The 20,516-nt window shown below is 40.0% G+C and overlaps 1 protein-coding gene across 2 annotated transcripts in view; it reads left to right on the top strand.

The window, feature by feature from the left end:
* The window catches only part of calcr (calcitonin receptor), a 240,635-nt gene that overhangs the window by 134,746 nt on the left and 85,373 nt on the right, over positions 1–20,516 (top strand). For both annotated transcript variants that reach the window (XM_059972550.1, XM_059972549.1), the window contains exon 8: positions 10,606–10,732. In XM_059972550.1, the coding sequence (XP_059828533.1) occupies positions 10,606–10,732 (127 nt within the window). The remainder of the gene's footprint in view (positions 1–10,605; positions 10,733–20,516) is intronic.

Here is a 20,516-nt window from a genome sequence, read left to right as displayed (position 1 = left end):
CTAAAGGCTAATACTTTAATGATGAAGTCAATTGAAAATAATCTGTTGAATGGCGAGAGTGAGAATTGCATCTATAATTAAATAGCAATATTATTCAAACTCTGGAACAAAGTAGCTGTGAAATTTTCTTAATTATCTGAAATTGTCCATGGCAACACAAAAGATTGAAGAATTTTATATGCAACTTACACTGAATGTAATCAGAATTTCTACTATCTTTCGTGCTGACTTAATAAACATTGATCTGGAACCTAGTCTTACACACAAAATTGGCCAAATTCCCTCATCAAGGTCACAAACAAGATGAAGTATTACTGGTTGTGCCCATTTGCCAGTGTTTGAGATTTTAAAATGATATTGTAGATACAAAGCACTGATAAAAAAATAATCTAGCTAGAAACTGGCTAGTACATACCAATAAAATGTTTAATGTTTCGAAATCTCTTGAAACAACCATTTTAAATAATTAAAAATGAGCGCTAGAAATGTAATTCTAATTTGGTGCTTGTTGCACAGATATGATAGAAAAAATCAAATTTTTGTGACTGAAGTACAATAAAAATCATTTGCCTGTCATTTCTTGTCACTCAGAAAAATTGACAGGGTTCTACATGTCATGAATTATCCTTGGAATGCTGATGCAATTTTGTATTTAGGGCTGGAAAGCACATCATCTGTTCCCATGCAATGCTCTATTTCAGCCATTGCAGCAAAATTTGAATCACATTAACTAGGGAGAAACCCTAATTGACTGTTTCCAGGGTAACAAGTTTTTCATACCACTCTGCTAAACTAGGAGGTAAATGTGTTATCAATTGCTTTCATCCTTAATCCTTGCTTTCCCTCCTGATCTACTCTTATAATCTAATCATTGTGTACTGATCCAACACCCCTTCCCCCTTAATGCCATTTTCCCAAACTATTCTAATGCATTTGCAGTTTCCACTTCACCTCTCCCTGATGACTGATGATATCTGATTTCTCCCGCCACTCTTTACTGAGTTCCTGACCACTTACTCTACCCTCTCTTGAGAGTTTCCCTGTTTTCTTAGACTAGGCAGATAGATAAATTCCAGTCCCAGCATAGGTGTAGTTTGAAGGCAGTTTTATTATTCACCAATGCATTACAGTACCCTAAGGGTTGATGTAAAAGGTCAGAACTTCTCAGCATTTTCACGAAAGATAGATTCAAATATTGATTGAAATTCCTTCGACTTCTAACAGAGTGCTTCTAACTACTAGTGACTAAGTGAAATGTACAAACAATATAAGTTAGCTGACCTCATGTTGAAAGTTAATTGCTTAACAACACAATAACAAGTAATCAACAATGGCTATGAACTTACAAGTAAGCAGTGAGATCTAGTAATTAGAAATGAAATAACAAACCACATCAGGAAGGACATAACAGCACTACTATCTTTGAAGTATAAAATGACTCAAGTGTTTCAATTTAATATCGGAGAATGTATGGAGTATACAATCAGAACGTCCTACTCTTTGCAGACATCCACAAAAGAGAAAAAAACAAAGAATGAATGACAGAAATATTAGACTCCCAAAGCTGCCCATCCCAACAGACTCTCACTCACCATCAAGAGAGGCATGGGCCTTCTGACAGCAGTGCGCACTACCTGCTCTGTCAGTGTTTCAATCTCGCTTGACGCTGCAGTCGGTGACATCGGTGAAGAACCGGGTTTTCCACTGGGCTGTGCCCCAAAGTCACGCGTCTTCCAGGCTGCACCTGGATATATCTAAAAGCCAGGTCATGGGTCAAGTCCAAGAATGAGAACCCACCACCAGTGGAGAACTATAGTTTGAGCTGTAGCTGTAGACCACGGACTCCAAGAGGCCCCCAGCTACTTTAAAAAGAAAAGAAAGACATGAAAAAAAAGAAGCTGTTTTGTGGATGAACTGAAGATGTCGTCTGCGTCTGCAAAAATCACTGCTGTCAACTTTTATTACTTATAAACTCTGACTTCTCCATATCTTCCAATCAACCAATGATCTCAGATCCTACCTTCTTCTCCCCTTTCATCATTCCAAGGTGACTGCTCCATCTTCAACTCCTTGGCCCTCTCTTCCATCTCCAACAAACACTCCCCTTCTCATAGCCCCTCCCTGTGCAACTGTAGGAGATGCATACTTGCCTTTTATTTCTTTCTTTGTCTCTTTCTAGGGATCCATGCAGTCCTCCCAAATGAAGCAGCAGTTCACTCACACATCCTTTGATTCAGTGCATTGTACATGATCCCCTCTATATCAGAGGAATGAAACAAAGACTAGGTGATCCCTGTGCAAAGTACCTCTTTTCAATTCTCAAAGGCAATTATGATCTTCCATTTCTCTGTCACTTTAATTCTTCAACCCACTTATGTCTCTGGCCTCCATGTAAAGGCATTTGTAAGGTTCCCTTTGCAAGGCTCAGTAAGGCATTTGATAAGGTTTTCCATGCAAGGCTCCTTCAGAAAGTAAGGAGGTTTGGGATCCAAGAAGACCTTGCTTTGTGGATCTGGAACTGGCTTGCCCACAGAAGACAAAGAGTGGATGTAGATGGTTCATATTCTCCATGGACATCAGTAGCCAGTGATTTTTTGATTCTTATAGATAACCTGGATGAGGAAGTAGAAGGGTGGGTTAGTACGTTTGCTGATGACACAAAGGTTGAGGGTGTTGTGGATAGTTTGAAGGGTTGTCAAAGTTTACAGTGGGGCATGATAGGATGCAGAACTGGGCTGAGAAGTGGCGGATGGACTTCAACACAGATGAACATGAAGTGGTTCATTGTGGTAGGTCCAGTTTGAAGACAGAATATAATATTAATGGTAGGACTCTTGGCAGTATGGAGGATCTAAGAGATCTTGGGGACCATGTCAATAGGATACTCAAAGCTGCTGTGCAGGTTGACAGTGTTGTTAAGAAGGCGTAGGGTGTGTTGCCATTCATCAGCAGTGGGAGTGAGTTCAAGAGCCATGAAGTAATGTTACAGCTATATAAGACCTTGGTCAGACCCCACTTGGAGTACTGTGTTCAGTTCTGGTCACCTCACTACTGGAAGGATGTGGATACTGTAGGTAGCGTGCAGAAGAGATTTACAGGTCTGTTGCCTGGATTGGAGGCTGTACCTTATGGGAATAGGTTGAGCAAACTTGACCTTTTCTCCTTGGAGTGACGGAGGATGAGAGGTGAACTGATAGAGGTGTATAAGATGATGAAGGGCATTGATCGTGTGGATAGCCAGAGGCTTTTTCCCAGGGCTGAAATGTCTAACACAAGGGGGCATAGTTTTAAGTTGTTTGGAAATAGGTACCGAAGGGATGTCAGGGGTAAGCTTTTTACACGGAGAGTGGTGGGTGCGTGGAATACACTGCCGGTGGCGGTGGGGCAAGTGAATACAATAGGGTCTTTTAAGAGCCTCTTAGATAGGTACAGTTGAAGTCAGAAGTTTACATACACTTAGATTGAAGTCATTAAAACTCATTGTTTAACCACTCCACAGATTTCATATTAGCAAACTATAGTTTTGGCAAGACGTTGAGGACATCTATTTTGTGCATGACATGGGTAATTCTGCCAACAATTGTTTACAGACAGATTATTTCACTTTTAATTGACTATATCACAATTCTAGTGGGTCAGAAGTTTACAAATAAAATCAAAAGAAATCAGCCAAGACCTCAGAAAAAAAAATCATGGACCTCCATAAATCTGGTTCATCCTTGGGAGCAATTTCCAAATACCTGGAGGTACCACATTCATCTGTACAAACAATAGTACACAAGTATAATCACCATGGGACCACGCAGCCGTCATACCACTCAGGAAGGAGACACATTCTGTCTCCTAAAGATGAACGTACTTTGGTGTGAAAAGTGTAAATCAATCCCAGAACAACAGGAAAGGACCTTGTGAAGATGCCAGAGGAAACAGGTAGACAAGTATCTATATCCACAGTAAAATGAGTCCTATATCGACATAACCTGGAAGGCTGCTCAGCAAGGAAGAAGCCACCGCTCCAAAACCACCATAAGAGAGTCAGACTACAGTTTGCAAGTGCACATGGGGACAAAGATCTTACTTTTTGGAGAAATATCCTCTGGTCTGCTAAAACAAAATTTGAACTACTGACTTCAACAGTACATGGAGCTTAGAAAAATACAGGGCTATGCGCTAGGGAAATCCTACAAAGTCTCTAGTGTGGGTTCCATGGTCAGCACAACATTGTGGGCCGAAGGGCCTGTAATGCACTGTAGATGTTCTATGTTCTATTTAAACCTGATGAATGGCATCACATTTTCCTACTGTAACATCCCTGGATATAATGTTAAGTTTAACAATTTCAATAAAGCTCTCTTTACTCAGAAATGTGCTGTACCTTTGTTACACTTTATTTCTGTTTTTAAAAGGAATTGTTACTATAACTTTGAACTGCCTCCATGGCAGACATTCCCTCTGTTCTATTCACTTCTCACCTTTCCTCAAATTAAAACACGCTGATCTTGTTACTTTACATTTTTGGTGAATGATCCTTGGCTTGAAACGGTAACCCTTGTTCTCTTTCCACTAATGCTCCTCAAACACCTGTGTGCTTTCAGCGTTCTTTGTCTTGAATGTTCTGCTTTCGCTGAAATTAAGCAACAGACCTGTGTCTTGGACCTTACTTGCAATTGAAGTTGGATGCAATGGACTATGACCAGAACTGTCAGGGACGTCAATCATCTGTGTCATTGGTGATGGGTACATGGGAAATACTGGATGAAACTTGTTCTCACAAGTGGTTCGTCAAACACTGAAAATGTATGTTTTGTGATAAACTTGATTTGGTGCATCAAGTTATTGCTGAAATAACTTGTAATCCAAGAAAGAGATAAAGGAGTACTTTTACAAAGAACTTGTTCATGAAATACATTCAGTTATGATTAACCGAACAAATTCGACTGAACAGTTGAACCATCATTTCTGTGAAAAGCCAGAGTATTTTCTGGACCTGTCTTCCACGGTGATGATTGAGGATGGAAAATACTTGCAGAGGTGGGGGAAATGGGAATGTTAGGCATGAAGACGCTGTCAGCAAGCAGAAATTTGTCTCATGGAGTTGCCCATTAAAGACCACATTGGACTGTTCCTCCAGTAAAGCAGTAGCTGATATTTAATTCAATGGACTATAATGAAACTGAATCTAATCAGGAGAGGAATGAACTATGGGAAATTATAAAGCTGTTGGTTCAACTTTAATATTAGATAAATAGTGGGACACTCGATATTTCTAAAAATTGGGCAGAGGTTCTACCTGCTAGTTATCATTAATATACAGAAGATGGAATAGACGGTCCAACAAAACATATAAAATTGTTTGAGAAACGAACGTTTACATAGAGTCTACAAACTTGATGAGCTGTCTATTGGATGCTATTTACTTAGATTTTTAAAGAATATTCAGTCGAGTTCAGTAAATGCATTCTTCAACTCTATAGGTGACATATCACCCCTGGTATGGTGATAGCGTAACGCACACAAAAGCAAATCTTTCCCTAGCATTGTGTCTGGGGATACCTTATTCACACCGAGCTAGTGTCTTTGGCAGTATTCTGGAGTGTCATATTTAATGGCTTTCAAGCCCAAAATACTCATTAACTTGCATCCATTTATTTCACTGTTTCAATTTCAATGTATAACAGGTAAAACAAAATGCTGCAATATACAGAAAAGGAGCCTTGGAAGACCTTAGTTGTATTTTAGTGCAGAGTGCAAGATCTGAATGAATGGTCCATTGCCTGCGGATTGACCATAGTTGCAGCCTACCTTCCCTTCCAGGCCCAGAATGCACCGATGTTGAACAGTGAGGCTCTGGGTAGCAAGTGGGCCTTGAATATCATTGGTCTGCAGAAGCTTCACCCAGGAAAATTCAAGGGAAGCCTTTGACATTCAGAAGTTTTGAAAATGATAAAAAATATATATAATTAATTAAAAAATTGGCTTTGCTTTGTGTAAAAGGATAAATAAATATGAGCATGTAAAACGCTTAAGATTAAAATATTAATCCAAGTATTAAAATATTTTTAAAATTGTAACTTATTCATCCTTGCAGCCCTGGAATCTGCTTTGCAATGTATAGACTTGTGATTCCTGATGCAGGCTCCAAGAGATGAATCCCCAGGTGTACTGACAGGGAACCTCAGCATACCGCTGCTCCACCGCTGGTTTCATGTGAAGTTCAGTGGTGGATTACGTTGCAGAAATGAAAGGTGGAGCAGGGTCTTAGTGTGCGCATCGTGGAAACTGCCAGCACAAATGGAGAAATGTCAGCTGTTCTCTGCAGAACTATTGGTGACAATGTGCAAGAACTCAGATTAGATTTTATTATTTTCTGAGCTGGTAGCTAACTGTACAAGTGCAGAATATCTTTCAGCAAGGGACATGTTGTTTCCTCTGTAGCTGTATGTTTGTATTGTAATTCCATTGGCTGATTCCTGATATGTTCCTGCTTCTCAAAGAAAGTAATTAGTTAATTACTTTGCATTGAGTTTGGAGACTCAGGGTATAGTTAATGTGCTGCCTTGTAATTAGCCTGCTACTTTTTTGGATTTGGATTTGTGTTCATGAATTGTCTTTGAAATTCTGATGTGATTTCAGCTTCAGGGTAATAAAGGGAGAAATAATTCTTCCCATTATATTGCTTTACTTGGAACATTGCAGGGGGCCTCAAACCTCATTTTCCAGGGAGTGATCACCACTGAGTATGCCCAAGGCAAGCTAGTCTCTATACTGCAGCAATATACAGTGAGACCTGCAGGTAATTCAATCTCTGCATCTTTAGGCCCCCCACTAAACACCGTGATTGTGCACCTCCACCCAACTCCCTCCTAATTTCATGAGTACCCCTACAGTCACAGTCTGGTACTGTTCTTTGAATTTCAATTTGTTGTGTCTCAACACGCTGAACAACGTTCTGTTGGACTAGGGTGTAGAATTGTTGGTTTTCTAGTATTTTTCCTCAGCTTAACTTTCCAAGTTTGCTTATCATTTTTATAAAATCATATGTATAAGAGTAATTGCCCAGAAGATTCTCTCAGAGTCAGAATCATGTTCAATATCACTGGCATTTGTCTGAGGTTTGTTTTTTTGTGGCAGCAGTACATTGCAATACATAATAATTAAAAATCATAAATTACAGTAAGAAGTATATATTGAAAATTAAATAAAATAATCAGGGCTTAAAAGAGAGCCAAAAAAATACTGAGGTAGTGTTCATTGGTTCATTGTCCATTCAGAAGTCTGATAACAGAAGGGATGAAGCTGTTCCTGAAATGCTGAGTGTGTGCCTTCATGTTGCTGTACCTCCTCCTTGATGGTAGCATGGAGGGTCCTTAATGATGGATGCTATCATTTTGAGGCATCACCTTTTGAATGTGTCCTCGATGCTAGGGAGGTTAGTGCCTATGATGGAGCTGGCAGAATCCCATATTTCTGCAGCTTTTTCCAATCCCATTCAGTGGCCCCTCCATACCAGACAGTGATGCAACCTGTAAGAATGCTCACCACGGTGCACCTGTAGTAATTTGTGAGAGTCTTTGGTGACATACCAAGTGATAGTAGTAATTGTAGTATAGCTCATACTCTATCTTCTAGAAGCTTCTCAATTTTTTCTGCATCAGGTGTCCTGACACTTGAATCTGAGTATTTTATGGATTAATTGTTATCACTGGAATATTGTTATCTCTAGTCTGAGAATGAGACAACCACTACTTCTTTTTCTTTGTTTACTCATTGTAATGCTTAAAGAAATGGCCATAACTATTAAGTTTTATGCTCATTCTTGACTTTCAAAGAACCTCTGGATCAATATCACCAGATCCAACAATTCTATATTAAAAGTAAGATCTTTTTGGCAACATACTGTATCTGCATGAATAAGATGACCTTAATTATTAAACTGGCTGGATCGAAAAGTTTTTTGGCAATATATAACAGAAGCTGATAATAAATGGAAAAGATGGCAGCTGTAGCCAGTAACTACTATAGACCAGCAGGAGTATATTTTATTCCCATGAGTTTCTCATAAATGGCAGATGAAAAAAGTATATTGTTTTAAATAAAATAAAATTTGCAGATGACACAAAGGAATGCAGCCATGTATAAATTTAAAAAAAAAAGACCATGCTCCAAAAGATTAGGAAACAGCGAGCAGAAGTTATAGATGGATTCTAATGTCGACAAAACAAAAATGATATATATTTGCACAGGAAACAGATGTGTAATAGAAGTGATTTCATCTATAAAGGCAGTCAGTTATAAAAGCCACCAGCTAATCTAAGTACATTTGTAGATAAGTTGAGATAAATTAACTTCAATGGTGTATTACTTATTTCTGATTCTGCAGTATTTGGCATAGTAACTTCAGAAAAATTACTTATCTTCCATATAATTTCAATCCCTATCTCAATTAACCTTGTCCTCTGTCACTTAACATCTTCCTATCCTTCCTTAACCTTTCCCTACAAATAAGCTCTTCACCCTAAATCATGACGGTCATTGACCTCAGCTTATCACGTTGCTAGTCCACGCATTGCCAGACCTTCCTTGACACCGACTCTTTTTTGCTATTTCTACTCTTAGTTCCCTCAGGCTCTGGCCTGGAAATAATTCTCCCCCTGTTCACATGCAACAGTATTTTACATTTTCTACTATTTGGCTGTTTAGTGCTGCAATAATCTTTCCAACTGCTTTCTTGCACCTGCCTTGCACACATTAGTTTCCAAAAAAATACTTAACATCTCCCAAGATGGTTGCTTTCCCTTCCATTCTGGTCTCAGACACTGGCCAATTTTTATTGTCTGAAGTACAAGGAATGCAGAAAATTACTCTGAACTTATCTTGTCTAAACCTGCTTTTCTCTCTTTTTTAAAAAAAATCCTATTTTCACTCACACTCTGATTAACCAGCTTCCATTCCATTTTTAAAATATGCTGAAATTATAAAGGCTTGTTGATCGTTTAAGTTGTCTCCCCTTCTTTTCTTTCATAAGTATATCACGACTCTACCTCAAACTTAACTCCTCTGCTGTCGTTGACTACAGTTCCATTCCTCCAATCTTTGGCAATACAACTAATGCAGTGATAAACACAATATACAGACAAAAGGTGTGTTACTGTATGATTAGATTAATCACACTGGTGATTCATTGCTTGCAGTAGGAAACGTGTGAAGCTGAAGTTGAATAATTAGTGACTTTATCATGATAAACTTATTTTAAAGTCGTTAAATAATCTCCTACTTTAATATTACAAATGCAAATGAATCATTCACTTGAGTTTTATAATCAGTACGAACAACAATCAAAAATAAAAGAATATGATGGAATGCCTGGAAGACTTTCAATTATAATAATCTGTTTATTACTTCTTGCTGTTTTATTTTCTTGATAACTGAAAGTAAGCAATGTGCATTTATATTTCACTTATATAGGTCTGTTAATGCAGAAAATTATCCTTAAGTATTTGAAAGAGGCATAGTATAAGTTAAGATACTGAATCAAAGAATACCCCTAGATTAAAAATTCTGTGAATGCAGAATGGTTTACTTGAAATGCATTGATGCATATCAATAATGATCATTTTGAAAACCTATTTTAAATGCAGCCTGCTGAGGAGGGGGGATATCAGAATGATCGGCAGCTATGAACCAAATTGGGCCAATGCTGTGGTCAAAGTATAAGAAGTCTTTGTCACTTTGGTCAGTACAGGGAGTAGCAGGAAGGTTGTCGGGAAGATATTGGGTGCTTTTGGTGAGATGTTTAGAAAAGAGGCATTTAAACAAAGGATCCTGCATTACACCAAGGATGAGATGAGTAAGAAGGGTAAGGAGAAGTTGAAGATCACAAGTCCTCCAAGGGCATTGTGGGAACATGTAGTCAAATCATAACTCAGGAAGTATCTAAAGGCAACTGTGGCCCATTGCATTTATCGTCGTGTTTACAGATGAGTAACATCATAATATGAACTATGTGAATCTCATAAAGTACAAAATCTTTTGTTCAGGAAGGGACCTCCTTCAGTGATTGGTTGTTATCCAAACCAACTCTCCGGACATAGAATATGTTCCATTATCTCGCTACTGGTACCCAGATTCAATCTTATTGAGCTATTCTTTTCCTCAGGCATTCCAACATATAGCTCTAAAGAGTTTTCTCAAGTGTGAATTTCCTGGTTATTTTCAGGTAGGAAATTCCACTGCAGCCATTCTCATTCCAGCTTCCTGCCCATTCTTCCTCCCTGAGTTTCAACTAGATAACAACGTCCACTATACCTCACTTCTTCCTTAGGTGTCTGCCAAAAGAGGGTTTGTTATTGTAAGCACAAAGAGTACCTGACACAACGTTGCCAATATTTTAAAGTTCACTTTGGGAGTAGTTGAAATCCTCCAGCAGACTGTATATGATTAACTTAAAAGACGAGGGATTCTGGAGATCTTGAGCAACACCCATGAAATGCTGGAGGATCTCAGTGGGTCAGGCAGCATCTATGGAGAGGAATAAAGAGTGAAAGTTTCTGGTCAAGATCCTTCATGGATTCACTCACTTTAAACTTCTTCTCTGTTCTTTTCTAGGAGTCTCAGCTGCCAAAGGATAATACTGCATAAAAATTTGTTCTTCTCCTACATGTTTAATTCAGCCTTTACCCTTATTCAATTAATGGCGGTGGCCAATGACCAGAAAGTAGTCTTTCAAAACCCTGTAAGTATTAATACAGCAGTAACAACTTATATTTGTATAGCTTTTTCACAAAAGCTCTCACATGACACAATAAAAGATTTGCTTTCCAGTTCCTTTAGGAAATTTAAGGGAAGAAACAAAACGATAAGTGAAGAGGTAAGTTTCAAGATAAATTCAGATTTTAGTCCCTGCTAGCTGAAGGCTTAGCCACTAATCAGAGAGGTTCAAGAGTCAGAATTGATGGTACTCATAGATCATGCAAGGTTATGAAGCTGGAGAAAACTATTAAGGGAAAAAGGAATAAAGACATGGAAAGATTTGAAAAGAAGAATGATAATTTTAAAGCTGTGGTTCAAAGTAACTGTGCTGACATAGGTTATAGAGAAACAGGACTTGGAAGAGTCCATGTTGATAGTGTTTTTCAACAAACTGTGTAACCATTTTCTATGTAGTAAATTATTCATTTAGCAGCCAAATTCTAGCTCACAAATGAGTTTTGTTTGGCAATGAAAATTATACCAGTATAAATTAGTAACTCTTTGCTGTAAACATCTAGGGTTAAATGATACTGATGCAAATGCCAAGTCATGTAAATCAATGAATAACCCAGGACTTATATAACCATGGCTTGTATGCACACACATTTGATGAAAATATTTATCCATTGTAAGGCAATGTATTTGCAATAATTTTGCTCGATGGTACTTTGCTTGCTGATATGCTGAAGCCTAAAGGAAATATCTTTAAGTATAAAAACTGTCTTTTTCATCCATTTGCTAAGATGGAAAAAAATCATAAGGAAGCTCACAAATGTTGGTATAATTCTGTGTAATTTATGCATTATGCTGGGTTATATCTGCAGCAACCAAGGAGATGAATTCAGGCAGTATTTTCTGCAGCCACAGAATTTCCCAAAGTGCTTTGCAGCCAGTGGAGAATGTACTCAGACTGTAACATAGAAAGTGTGGCTGTCAATTTATCCACAGCATATTCCCAGAGCAGCCGTGAGAGAAGTACCAAATTATCTGTTCAGGTGTCAGCTCTGAATAAATATCAGACAGAATTCAGTAGAGTGCAAATAATAGTACAGGTGGGATATAAGCTTACCTACAAGCTTAATGTTCTGCACTCACATTTACAGATACAACTGAGACTGAAACACAAACGCCAACACAGTTCGTCATTCACTTGTCTCAGTTGATTGAGTTGATCACTTCACGTGATTATCATAATCTGTATAAAAGGCAAAATGTCTTATTTATTTAAATATAACTCATTTTTCCTCACTATCCAATTCTCCTAACGAGAGGATAATGTCCAAAAGTCTGTGGAAGAATGTCCTAACGACTTGGCTGAAGGAAGATACATGAAATTAATCTCTCCTAGGAAGTGGTATAAAATCCTGATCCAGAAGATGTAGAACATAGAACTTTATGGCATTTGATCGTATAGAGTGGAACTACCTTTTTGCAGTCTTAGAAAAATTTGACCTCGGTCAAAGTTTCATCTCTTGGATCCAATTGCTGTACCTGTGTCCTACTGCTTCTGTTTTAACTAATTTTCAGAAATCCCAAGTATTTAATCTCAAACATGGCACCCGTCAGGGATGCCCCTTAAGTCCCTTTCTCTTTGATTTGGCTATAGAACCTCTGGCGATAGCGTTTCGAAATTGTCCTGAATTGACCAGGATTTGGAGAGAGGGTGTTGAGCATAAAGTTTCTCTCTATGCTGATGACTTATTACTCTTTCTCTCAAATCTGTCTACATCCTTATCTCCAATGTTTTCACTTCTTGACCAGTTTAGCCAGATCTCTGGCTATAAATTTAGTTTACATAAGAGTGAACTTCTCCCAATTAATAAAGAAGCACAAGAACTAACATTTTGTGATCTCCCTTTTAAAGTAGTCCATAATCAATTTACTTATCTTGGAATTACAGTCACAAAGAAGATTAAAGATCTCTTTCGTGAAAACTTTGCCAATCTTTCATATGCTATAAAACAGAGTCTGGTACAATGGTCACCTCTATCTATGTCTTTGGTAGGCCGTATTAATGTTGTTAAAATGTATGTTCTCCCCAAATTTTTATACCTATTTCAATCTATCCCAATTTTTATTCCTAAATCGTTTTTTGATTCCTTAGACTCTATTATTTTGTCATATCTGTGGCAGAATAAGCGCTCTAGAATTAATAAAATCCATCTCCAAAAATCTAAAAAAGAGGGTGACATGGCTTTACCTAACTTTCGTTTATATTATTGGGCAGCTAATATACGTTGTGCTACCTTTTGGTCTTTCTTCCACGGCCAACCCGAGTGCCCTAACTGGGTGGCGATGCAGCTGAGCTCCACTAAAGAATTATCTATCTCTGCACTTCTTGGCTCTGCACTCCCTAGTAGTCTGCCCAGATCAACAGCTAATCCTCTTGTTAGACACACTTTGCGTATATGGGCTCAGTTCAGGAAATGCTATGGTTTCCAGGGGTTTTCCGTTTCCAGCCCTATTGCTCATAATCACCTTTTTTTTACCTACTGCATATGATTCAGCATTCCATGTTTGGTATAGGAAGGGCATTAGACATTTTGAAGATCTTTTCATTGATAATCGCTTCGCTTCTTTTCAGCAGCTCTCTGTTAAGTTCAATCTGCCTAACGCTCATTTTTTCAGATATCTCCAAATCCGACACTTTATTGCTCCTTTAAATCCTAATTTTCCTGAAATGCCTGCGAAAAATGCTATGGACCTATTTCATTCCATTAATCCACTAGGTAAAGGCTTAATATCAGTCATCCGAGATAAACTAGCAGCCTTATGACAGGCCCCTATGGATAAAATCAAAATGGCCTGGGAGCAGGATTTAAATATCTACTTATCTGAGGAGAGCTGGGATTCAGTTCTCAAACCGGTTAACTCAACCTCTCTTTGTGCTCGCCACTGCCTTTTATAGTTTAAGATTGTTCATAGAGCCCATTTGTCTAAATCTAAACTATCTCGATTCTACTCTAGCATTAGTCCGCTCTGTGATAAACGCAAGAGGGGCGTGGCCTCTTTCATTCATATGTACTGGTTCTGTCCTAGCTTGGAGAAATTCTGGAAGGATGTCTTCACTACGTTATCGTGTATTCTGAATCAGCACCTAGAACCAAACCCCTTAATTGCTCTGTTCGGTTTTTGGGGCGAGACAGATTTATGTCTGGGTCCGACCAAATGCCGAATATTATCCTTTGCCTCTCTCCTGGCTAGACGCTTGATCCTCCTCAGATGGAGAGATGTTGCCCCGCCCACTCATGCTCAATGCTCACACGACATCATGGCCTGCTTGGACCTCGAAAAAATTCATTATTCAGTTCTCAATTCGGATCTAAAGTTCCATAAGGTCTGGGGACCTTTTATCGAGTACTTTCATAACCTTCCTCTTGACTAGGGGTTTTTTTTCTTTTCAGTCCCTTGCTTTCAGCTCCCTTTTTTTTCTGGTAGTAGGCATTATTATCCTCTGTTGCTGAGTGTATTCACAGTCTGGGAGTTTGGCTGTCCTGACTTATGCTCTCTATATTGTGTTGTGGTTGGTCTGGAGTCGCTGTTGTTTTTTCTTGTGTTGTGGGGCTTGGGGAGGACACTAAGCTTACTTGTCTTTAAATTAGGTGCTTTTTTGTTAAATTCTCTTCCTTTGTAGCATATTGTTATTGTATGCTTAATTTTGCACTGTTTTAATGTTCCTCATTGGGATTTGGGGTTTTTAATTTGTAAAATGTTTTGGAAAAACTAATAAATTTTTTTTTTTTAAAAAGAACTTTATGGTACAATACTGACTCTTTGGCCCATGATATTGTGCTGACATTTTATACTACTCTAAGATCAATCTAATCCTTGCTCTTACATAGCCCATTTTTCTATCATCCACATGCCTATCTAAGAGTTTCTTAAATGTATCTGATGTATTTGCCTCTACTGCCACCCTGGCAGCACGATCCATCCATCTACTACTTACTGCAAAAATCTTATATTGCTTCTGGCATTTTCCTTATACTTCGCTCCGATCACCTTCAAGCTATGCTCCCTCATATTAACCTTTTCTGTTCTTGGAAAAAATTACTTATACAACCTCTATCAAATCACCTGTCAGCCTCCTTTACTCCACAGAGGAAAATTCTATCACATTTAGCCTATCCTCACAAGACATGTTCTCTAATCCAGGCAACATTCTGGTAAATCTCCTCTCCATCCTCTCTAAAGCTTCCACATCCTTCCCATAATGAGGCAACCAAAAGTTAAAATAATGTTCCAAGTGTGGTCCAACCAGTGTTTCATAGAGCTCCAATATTACTTTGCAGCTCTTGAACTCACTCTCTCCAACTAATAAAGGCCAACACTCCATACACCTTCTTAACAACCTTATCAACTTGTGCAAACCTCTCAGGTATCTATGGACATGGAACCCAAGAATCTTCCACACTGCCAAGAGTTTTGCCATTAACCCTGTATTTTGCCTCAAAAATTGACCCTCTGAAATTAATTGCTTCACTCTTTTACAGGTTGAATTCCATCTGCCACTTTTCAGCCCATCTCTTTATGCTGTCAGTTTCCCATTGCAACTTGTTAAAACCCTCCACACAATCCACAACTCCACCAATCTTCGTGTCATCTGCAAACTTACTAAACCACCCTTTATCTTTCTCATTCAAGTTATTTATAAACTTCACAAAGAGCAGGGGTCCCAGAACAGATCCCTGCAGAACACCACTGGCCACCAACCTCCAGGCAGAATATGCTCCGTCTACAACCACACTCAGCCTTCTATGTGAAAGCCAATTCTGAATCCACACAGCCATGTTTCCTCGGATTCCATACCTCATGACTTTCTGAATGTGTCTACCATGGGGAACCTTATCAAGCACCTGACTAGAATCCATATACACCACACCTATGGTTCTACCTTCATTAATGTGCTTTGTCACATCCTCAAAGAATTCAGTCAGGCTGGTGAGACATAACCTGTCTCTCACAAAGCCATGCTGACTATCCCTAATTATAACCATATAACCATATAACAATCACAGCACGGAAACAGGCCATCTCGGCCCTCCTAGTCCATGCTGAACTATTAATCTTATCTAGTCCCACCTACCCGCACTCAGCCCATAACCCTCCACTCCTTTCCTGTCCATATACCTATCCAATTTTACCTTAAATGACACAACTGCACTGGCCTCTACTACTTCTACAGGAAGCTCATTCCACACAGCTATCACTCTCTGAGTAAAGAAATACCCCCTCGTGTTTCCCTTAAACTTTTGCCCCCAACTCTCAAATCATGCCCTCTCGTTTGAATCTCCCCTACTCTCAATGGAAACAGCCTATTCACATCAACTCTATCTATCCCTCTCAAAGTTTTAAATACCTCGATCAAATCCCCCCTCAACCTTCTACGCTCCAATGAATAGAGACCTAACTTGTTCAAACTTTCTCTGTAACTTAAGTGCTGAAACCCAGGTAACATCCTAGTAAATCGTCTCTGCACTCTCTCTAATTTATTGATATCTTTCCTATAATTCGGTGACCAGAACTGTACACAATATTCCAAATTTGGCCTTACCAATGCCTTGTACAATTTTAACATTACATCCCAACTTCTGTACGCAATGCTCTGATTTATAAAGGCCAGCATTCCAAAAGCCTTCTTCACCACCCTATCTACATGAGACTCCACCTTCAGGGAACTATGCACTGTTATTCCTAGATCTCTCTGTTCCACTGCATTCCTCAATGCCCTACCATTTACTCTGTATGTTCTATTTGGATTATTCCTGCCAAAATGTAGAAACTCACACTTCTCAGCATTAAACTCCATCTGCCAACGTTCAGCCCATTCTTCTAACCGGCATAAATCTCCCTGCAAGCTTTGAAAACCCACCTCATTATCCACAACACCTCCTACCTTAGTATCATCGGCATACTTACTAATCCAATTTACCACCCCATCATCCAGATCATTTATGTACATTACAAACAACATTGGACCCAAAACAGATCCCTGAGGCACACCACTAGTCACCGGCCTCCATCCCGATAAACAATTATCCACCACTACTCTCTGGCAACTCCCATCTAGCCACTGTTGAATCTATTTTATTACTCCAGCATTAATACCTAACGACTGAGCCTTCTTAACTAACCTTCCATGTGGAACTTTGTCAAAGGCCTTGCTGAAGTCCGTATAGACTACATCCACTGCCTTACCCTCGTCAACATTCCTCGTAACTTCTTCAAAAAATTCAATAAGGTTTGTCAAACATGACCTTCCACGCACAAATCCATGCTGGCTACTTCTAATCAGATCCCGTCTATCCAGATAATTATAAATACTATCTTTAAGAATACTTTCCATTAATTTACCCACCACTGATGTCAAACTGACAGCTCTATAATTACTAGGCTTACTTCTAGAACCCTTTTTAAACAATGGATCCACATGAGCAATAAGCCAATCCTCCGGCACAATCCCCGTTTCTAATGACATCTTAAAGATCTCCGTCAGAGCTCCTGCTATTTCTACACAAACTTCCCTCAAGGTCCTGGGGAATATCCTGTCAGGAACCGGAGATTTATCCACTTTTAAATTTCTTAAAAGCACCAGTACTTCCACCTCTTTAATTGTCATAGGTTCTATAACTTCCTTACTTGTTTCCCACACCTTACACAATTCAATATCCTTCTCCTTAGTGAATACTGAAGAGAAGAAATTGTTCAAAATCTCTCCCATCTCCCTCGGCTCCACACATAGCTGACCACCCTGATTATCTAAGGGATCAATTTTATCCCTCACTATCCTCTTGCTTTTAATATAACTGTAGAAACCTTTCGGATTTACTTTCACCTTATTTGCCAAACCAACCTCGTATCTTCTTTTAGCTTTTCTAATCTCTTTCTTAAGATTCCTTTTACATTCTTTATAATCCTCGAGCAATTCCTTTACTCCATGCTGCCTATATCTATTGCAGCCATCCCTCTTTTTCTGAACCAAGTTTCTAATATCCCTTGAAAACCATGGTGCTTTCAAACCTTTAACCTTTCCTTTCAACCTAACAGGAACATAAAGATTCTGTACCCTCATAATTTCACCCTTAAATGACCTCCATTTCTCTATTACATCCTTCCCATAAAACGACTTGACCCAATCCACTCTCTCTAAATCCCTTCACATCTCCTCAAAGTTAGCCTTTCTCCAATCAAAAATCTCAACTCTGGGTCCAGTCCTGTCCTTCTCCATAATTATATTGAAGCTAATGCTATTGTGATCAATGGACCCGAAGTGCTCCCCAACACATACATCTGTCAGCTGACCTATCGCATTCCCTAACAGGAGATCCAACACTGCCCCATCTCTAGTCGGTACTTCTATGTATTGTTGCAAAAAACTATCCTGCACACATTTCACAAACTCTAAACCATCCAGCCCTTTTACAGAATGAGCTTCCCAATCTACATGTGGAAAATTAAAATCTTCCACAATCACCACCTTGTGTTACTACAAATATTTGCTATCTCCTTATACATTTGCTCTTCCAACTCACACGCCCCATTAGGTGGCCTATAATACACTCCTATCAGTGTTACTACACCTTTCCCATTCCTCAATTCCACCCAAATAGTCTCCCTAGAAATCTATCCTTCCAAAGCACCGCCATAAAATTTTCTCGGACAAGCAATGCAACACCTCCTCCTCTGGCCCCTCCTACTCTATCACACCTGAAACAACTAAATCCAGGAATATTTAGTTGCCAATCATACCCTTCCTGCAACCATGTTTCACTAATAGCTACAACATCATAATTCCAGGTATCAATCCACGCTTTAAGCTCATTCACCTTTCTTACAATGTTCCAGCATTAAAATAGATACATTTAAGATACTCTCCACCTCCTCCTCTCTTTTCATCCCTAACAATGCATTCAAATTTATTATCCTTTTCTTTCTTCTCCCCTACATCTTCGGGCTGTGCGCATCCCTTCTCCATCACCTGCCTTTCCTCCCTCACACACTGTCTACTTATTTGCTCTACTGGTGAACTAACCTCCTCTCCCATAGTTTCCTCAAATTGATTCCCGCCCCCCCCCCATCTTACTAGTTTAAAGTCTGCCCTGTAGCCCTAGCAAACCTCCCCGCTAGGATATTGGTCCCCCCAGGATTCAAGTGTAACCCGACCTTCTTGAACAGGTCACGCCTGCCCCAGAAGAGGTCCCAATGATCCAGAAACTTGAATCCCTGCCCCCTGCTCCAATCCCTCAGCCACACATTCATCCTCCACCTAATTCTATTCCTACTCTCACTGTCGCATGGCACAGGCAGTAATACCGAGATTACTACCTTTGCGGTCCTTCTTCTTTGCCTTCCTAACTCCCTATACTCTCATTTCAGGACCCCTTCCCCTTTCCTACCTATGTCATTGGTACCTACATGTACCACGACCTCTGGCTCCTCACCCTCCCACTTCAGGATATCTTGGACGCGATCAGAAACGTCCCAAACCCTGGCACCAGGGAGGCAAATTACCATCCGGGACTCCCGATCACCTCCACAGAACTGCTTGTCTGAGCCCCTGACTATTGAGTCCCCTATTACTATGGTCCTCTTTCTTCTATCCCTACCCTTCTGAGCTACAGGGCCGTCCTCTGTGCCAGAGGCCCGGCCACTGTCACTTCCTCCAGGTAGGCTGTCCCCCCCCCCCCCCCCCCCCCAACAGTACTCAAACATGAGTACTTATTGTCAAGGGGTACAGCCACTGGGGTACTCTCTAGTACCTGCCTCTTCCCTTTCCTGACCGTGACCCACCTATCTGCCTCCCGTGGCCCCGGAGTTACCACCTGTCTGTAACTCCTCTCTATCACCTCCTCACTCTCCCTGACCAGGTGAAGGTCATCGAGCTGCAGCTCCAGTTCCCTAACTCGGTCCCTCAGGAGCTGCAGTTCGGCGCACCTGGTGCAGATGTGGACGTCCGGGAGGCTCGGAGACTCCAGGACCTCCCACATCCGACACCGAGAACAACAAGCTGCCCTCACACTCATACTTCCCAAATAACTGAAAATAACAAGGAGAACTAAAAGATAAGCCTACTGTGCCCTCTTCACCCTAAGCCCTCTGAATCTAAGCCCTACACTCTGCTCCCGGATCACTCTGCTGCCCGCAAACGAAGCTGCCCGCTGCTTAAGGCTGCGTTCTTTTTATATCTTCCCTCCTTCCCAGGCCTCCTTCACGCACCTGCGCAGTCCCGCCTCTCAGAACTCCGATCTGAGAAGCAATTTGAAAATGGCCGCCGCCACGCTTCCTCTCAAAGCCTCGCTGTCTTCTTCCAAAAGAATTAGCCTATGCTTTTCCAATTGCTCATTACTGTGATAGTTAATGGGTTAATCCTATGCAACTCAGTTAACCACTCCCACCAAGAGAGGAGTTCACATATTGTACAAGCAGAGATATCAATAAAGTTCAGCTGAATAGTCTCCATGCTACCGTGCTGGTGTGCTCTGCATGCTCCCTCATTAAGAAACACAACACGGTGTCAGAGTGGTTGATTGTCAATGAGTTTGGACTACAGTCCAAAGGAGATCCCCACCAAGAAAGAATTTGCTGTAAATCTGTTCTTGTTCGCATATATCTGTGGGAGGTGTCCAGGGACTTGTCGCCTTCAGTCTGCACCTAGAAGTGGATACATTGTAATAATGTGTGGACCACTAGCCTGGGGAAGTACACAGAGACACAGACACAGCAAAGAATTCAGTCAAACTCTCAGCAAGAGAGAGAGAGAAAAAGAA

Source organism: Hypanus sabinus, chromosome 6 (assembly GCF_030144855.1).
Source record: "Hypanus sabinus isolate sHypSab1 chromosome 6, sHypSab1.hap1, whole genome shotgun sequence".
NCBI lineage: Eukaryota > Metazoa > Chordata > Chondrichthyes > Myliobatiformes > Dasyatidae > Hypanus > Hypanus sabinus.
The sequence above is the reverse complement of the archived record's forward strand: the minus strand, read 5'-3'. Positions and strand labels throughout refer to the sequence as shown.